General features: G+C 45.2%; 1 protein-coding gene across 1 annotated transcript in view; it reads right to left on the bottom strand.

The window, feature by feature from the left end:
• CCZ1 (CCZ1 homolog, vacuolar protein trafficking and biogenesis associated) overlaps window positions 1–5,996 on the bottom strand; it is a 29,903-nt gene that overhangs the window by 15,024 nt on the left and 8,883 nt on the right. Inside the window, exon 8 of the mRNA XM_017533733.1 lies at window positions 1,104–1,185. Coding sequence (XP_017389222.1) covers window positions 1,104–1,185 — 82 coding nt within the window. The remainder of the gene's footprint in view (window positions 1–1,103; window positions 1,186–5,996) is intronic.

The following is a 5,996-nucleotide window of genomic DNA, read 5'->3' as shown; positions in this document are numbered from 1 at the left end:
GATTCTCCTGCCTCAGCTTCCTGAGTAGCTGGGATTACAGGAGCACCCCACCAGGGCTGGCTAATTTTTGTATTTTTAGTAGAGACGGGGTCTCACCATGTTGGTCAGACTGGTCTCAAGCTCCTGACCTCATGCTCCGCCCCCACTTGGCCTCTAAAAGTGTTGAAATTACAGCCATGAGCCACCAGGCCCGGCCAGACCACTGGCATTTTAAAAGTTCCTAGAACCCTATCTAAAATCCAATTTTTCGGCCAGGAGCGGTAGCTCACGCCGTAATCCCAGCACTTTGGGAGGCCCAGGAAGGCGGATCACGTGAGGTCAGGAGTTAGAGACCAGCCTGGCCAACATGGTGAAACTCCTCTCTACTAAAAATACAAAAATTAGCTGGGCATGGTGGCAGGCACCTGTAACCCCAGCTACTGGGAAGCTGAGGCAGGAGAATCGCTTGAATCCTGGAGATGGAGGTTGCAGTGAGCTGAGATCACACCACTGCACTCCAGCCTGAGCAATAAGGAGGAAACTCTGTCTCAAGGGAAAAAAAAAAAAAAATAGGGTCAGGTGTGGTGGCTCATGCCTGTGATCCCAGCACTTTGGGAGGCTGAGGTGGGCAGATCACTTGAGGTCAGGAGTTCAAGACCAGCCTGGCCAACATATAATGAAACCCCATCTATACTAAAAAATACAAAAATTACCTGGATGTGGTGGTGCGTGCCTGTAGTCCCAGGTACTTGGGAAGCTGAGGCAGGAGAATCGCTTGAACCCGGGAGGTGGAGGTTGCAGTGAGCCAAGATCACACCACTGCACTCTAGCCTGGGTGACAGAGCGAGACTATCTCAAAAAAATAAAATAAATAAAATAAAGTCCAATTTTTCCTCTACTCAATGATTCACTCCTCTTAAAAACATGCTGTGTCCTATCTGAATGTAATACACTGGAGGAGAGCTGCATATGGTTTTCTGTGCTACTAATTGATACACAATGACATAAATATCACACTAACACAAAATATACATAAGAAATGCCCCCATGCACCACCATCTTACTCCACCCACCCTCCCTGTGCCCCTAGATGTGAGTGTGTACAGCTGTAGTTCCCATCATACCTCAGGTTCGATGTGTCTTGGAAAAAGAGAGGTGGTAAGGTATTTGTATAAAATTCTCATGTCATCTTGTTCTAATCCACTCCTGAAACATCAGAAAAACATTGTGTTAAATGTTTGGAATTGTCTTCTGTCTTTTCACTGCTCTGTGATCAGGCTCATTTTTTATTAAAAAAATTTTTTTTTTGAGACAGTGTCTTACTCTATCACCCAGGCCAAGTGCAGTGGCATGATCATGGCTTGCTGTAGCCTCAACCTCCAGGGTTCAAGTGGTCCTTCCTTCTCAGCCTCTGGACTAGCTAGGACTACAGGCATGCACCACCACACCCAACTAATTTTTGTGTTTTCTATAGAGATTGGGGGTCTCACTGTGTTGCCAGGTTGATTTTGAACTGGACTCAAGCAGTGCTCCTGCCTCAGCCTCCTAACGAGCTGGGATTACATATGTGAGTCATGTGCCCAGCCTCATCTTTTTTTGTTTTTTAAGAGATGAGTCTGGTCTGTCGCTCAGGCTGGAGTACAGTGGTGTGATCATAGCTCACTGCAGCCTCCGATTCCTAGGCTCAAGCAAACCTCCCGCCTCAGCCTCCTGAGTACCTGGGACTACCAGTGTATCAAGAAGTTCACCACATGACTCAGGAAGGCAAAGAGTTAAACTTGAGTCCAGGCACTAGAACTTTATCCTGACCTAAAAAAGACTACTCCTATGTAGTATTGTATTTTACATGCCATTTGAGATAAATAGCCACAAGGGATCTGGCTCTCTGGCTGAATTCTGTATAGCATTATTTAGGAAACCTTAAAAGCTACCCTGCTTCATTTTAGGAGCAGATGTCACCTAGCTTCCTGGGTTATACAGTAACGCCACATTTTCCCCCCTAGTCCCCTGGGAAAAAATACATCTGCTGTAGATATAGAACATGGTCCTGGGTCTCAGAAATGTACATGGATTTTAATTCTCTGGATCACAGTGTAGAAAAAAGGGGGAGAAAGAAACAAGCTTTCAGGAAAACCATCTGATCTGAAATGAGGCAGGAAGGAACAGCATGTAGAAAAAGCACTGAAGAACTAGCAGGCATCAGACTCCGGAATTGTTTTTTTAGCAAAAGACACAGACAATGAGGCTGAATCTGGGGGTTTTCTATTCAAGATCATTGAAATATCCTGAAGAAAATCTCTCTTTATGGAAACAAGGCCTTTCCACCACATCCCAGAGGGGATCTCTTTTCCCAGCAAGGTCACATGTTAGGAAAAGGTATAAATGCTGCCGCTGCCCTAGGCCCTGCCACTTTATGTCTTACTTTCTCCTCTTCCATATCTACCTCTCCTCTTTCAAGGTTTGATTCCATGAGTCTTTTTATTTTTGTATTTTTAGTAGAGATGGGGTTTCACCATGTTTACCAGGCTTATCTTGAACTCCTGACCTTAAGTGATCCACCTGCCTCAGCCTCCAAAAGTGCTGGGATTACAGGTGTGAACCACTGTGCCCAGGTGACTTCCATGAATCTCATTCACGACTAAACCTGTATGGGAGCCCCATATACAGGATTTTTTTTTTTTTTTTTTTTGAGACAGAGTCTTACTTCCTCTGTTACACACACACACACACACACACACACACACAAAGGAAACTCCTACAGCAGGTTTTTGTTTTTTGCCAAGTAGAAAGTTCCAGGACCCAAGGTAAAGCCAGCAAAGAAGTGATTCAAAAACCATTAATATGGCCGGGCACGGTGGCTCACACCTGTAATCCCAGCACTTTGGGAGGCCGAGGCAGGCAGATCACTTGTCGTCAGGAGTTTGAGACCAGCCTGGTCAACATGGCAAAACCCCGTCTCTACTAAAAATACAAAAATGTAGCTGGGCGTGGTAGTGTGCTTATAATCCCAGCTACTTAAGAGGCTGAGGTAGGAGAATTTCTTGAACCCAGAAGGCAGAGGTTGCAGTGAGCTGAGATCGTGCCACTGCACTCCAGCCCAGGTAACAGAGCGAGACTCCATCTCAAAAAAAAAAAAAAAAAAAAAAAAGGTATTTTAACTCAGCATAGGCAACTTCTTTCTTATCTGTCACCTCCATTCCTAGCATTCCTAGGCCTTCTCCCTTCCAAAAGACAATGAAGCAATACTGAAATATTAAATTATAGTTATGCAAGATGTTATGTGAGTCATCAATGATCGCAAAACAAAAAGTCTTTTACCAGCCAAGTGCCAGGTCCTAGTCACATTCTAGTAGATGTCTCCACTCTCAAATGGGTAATTTCGAAACATTATACTGGCCCAGGGCAGTGGCTCATGCCTATAATCCCAGCACTTTGGGAGGCCAAGGTGGGTAAATCACCTGAGGTCAGGAGTTCAAGACCAGCCTGGCCAATAACGCAAAACAGCATCTCTACTAAAAAAAAAAAACAACAAAAATTTGCCAGGTGTCACAGTGCGCCTCTAATTCCAGCTCCTGGAGAGACTGATGCAGGAGAATCACTTGAACCTGGGAGGTGGAGGTTGAAGTGAGCCGAGATCATGCCATTACACTCCAGCCTGGAAGAGGAAGTGAGACTCTGTCTCAAGAAACCAAAACCAAAACAACAACAACAACAAAAAAAAAAAAACAAAAATATACTAAGTAAATACGTAAGAGAAGTATATACTCTGCTTGTGACAATTTATTTTTTTTTATTTTTGGTAGAGATAGAGCCTCATGATATAATCCAGACTGGCCTCCAAGTAACTCCTGGCTCAAGCAATCCTTCTGCCTCCACCTCCCCAGTAGCTGGGACTATAGATATGCGGCACCATGCCTAGCTTAAAAGTCTTTCTCGGTACTTAAATGTAACAGCTTTGGAATTAGCAATTCTGTCAAAACTTGCCTTTTTTTTTTTTTTTTTTTTTTTGAGATGGAGTCTCACTCTGTCACCCAGGCTGGAATGCAGTGGTGTGATCTCAGCTCACTGCAACCTCTGCCTCCGCCTTCCGGGTTTAAGCAATTCTCTGCTTCAGCCTCCCAAGTAGCTGGGATTACAAGTGGCCACCACCACGCACGGCTAATTTTTGTATTTTTAGTACAGATGGGGTTTCACCAAGTTGGTCAGGCTGGTCTTGAACTCCTGACCTTGTGATCTACTCGCCTTGGCCTCCCAAAGTGCTGGGATTACAGGAATGAGCCACCGCACCCGGCATTTTTTTTTTTTTTTCCAGACAGGGTCTTGCTCTGTCACCCAGGCTGCAGTATAGCAGTGCAATCATAGCTCACTGCTACCTCAAACTTCCAGGCTCAAGTGATGCTCTGGGCTCAGCCTCTGTAGTCTCTGTAGTTGGGACTATAGTGTGCACCACAATGCCCACCTAATTTTTTTTTTCCCATTTTTTGTAGAGATAGAGTCTCACTATGTTGCCCAGGCTGGTCTTGAACTCCTGGTCTCAGGTGATCCTCCTGCCTCAGCCTCCCAAAGTTCTGGTATTACAAGTGTGAGCTACCATGCCTGAAGTAACATGCTGTCTTTCTTCGAGCTTCCTTTAGTTGCTACTTCCTGGGATTGATCTTTCCCCGTGAGCACACTGGATGGGACAACAAAACAGTTCAGTGCAGCCAGCAGAGCTGTGTCCTGCTCAACTCTAGCAGATGCCATGCCCCAGGATGACGATGCCAACAGGATCCCTGGACCTGGGCAACAGACAATCCTGTGACTCCAGGCTTCCAAGGCCCAACACTGCTGGTCACTCTGGCTCCACAGTTTCCCAGAATGAGCTCCTGGAGAAGCCTCTGCTCCAAGCATTCACTCTTCCTCTCAGGAGTTTGCACCCATGGCAGGGCTTGTGTTCTGTCCCAGAGATCAGAATCTCAGCTACCCTTCTCTTTCCAGTGGAGACAAGGCCGTGGGTCATGGCTGCTGGATTCTGGCTTCTCACGCTACATCTCCCTATTACTGTGGATGTATGTAACCTGTAAGCACCTCCTGTCATTTTCATCTGTGGGAGAGCCATTCCCTGCATAGACCTGCTGCTACAGAAGCACATCTTCCCATCTCTTACATTTCATGGCAATATTTCACTTTGCTAACATCATGTGAGTATCACAGAAAGCAATTACAGCAGGGTCAGTTAGTGCAGCGTAAGGACACCTGATAAACAATTTGTCAAATTAAAATGTAGACGGAGGCCAGGCATGGTGGCTCACACCTGTAATCCCAGCACTTTGGGAGGCTGAGGCTGGCAGATCACTTGAGGTCAGGAGTTTGAGACCAGCCTGGCTGTGGAAGATAGAAAAGTTCCTCTTCAAAGTTTTCTTTCTTGTTAGAGAATAAATCCTTCTTGCTTTTTGCTAATAACTCTTTGTTAAGCCCTATCCTATGTAGCTGTTAGATATGTTACAGGCACGTAGTATTCTATGTCTTTGTACGTTAACCAAGATATCTGTGCTAGATGCGCTCATCGAGGCGTGTCCCAGCTCGCAGCCTATGTTCCTTCCTTATTTGGACTTTTTTGTTCTCCATTGCTTTTACCAATTACTTGTTTAGACAAGTTTTAAGTTGTTAGCCAATCAGGTTTCAGTTAAGACTGTGAGGTCTGACCCCAACCAACGGAGATCAGATACAGTAATAAGGATAATCCCAAATGCATAAAGGATAAATATGCCTGCTTTTCCTTTGTTTGTTGTACTCTCCTGGCAAGACTGATGGTAAGAGTACCCTTCCTGCAGAAAGTAAAAATTGCCTTGCTGAAAGATCCTTTGTCATAGTGCTAATTTTTCTTTGTGGCACTGAGTATGTTTCCAACACTAGCCAACATGGTGAAACCCTGTCTCTACTAAAAATACAAAAATTAGGCAGGAATGGTGGCAGAGGTCTGTAATCCCAGCTATGCGAGAGGTTGAGGCAGGAGAATCTCTTGAACCTGGGAGGCG

This window comes from Cebus imitator, unplaced genomic scaffold (genome assembly GCF_001604975.1).
Source record: "Cebus imitator isolate Cc_AM_T3 unplaced genomic scaffold, Cebus_imitator-1.0 Scaffold82, whole genome shotgun sequence".
Taxonomy (NCBI): Eukaryota; Metazoa; Chordata; class Mammalia; order Primates; family Cebidae; genus Cebus; species Cebus imitator.
Note: the sequence above shows the minus strand (reverse complement) of the source record. Positions and strands in the feature narration are given on the sequence as shown.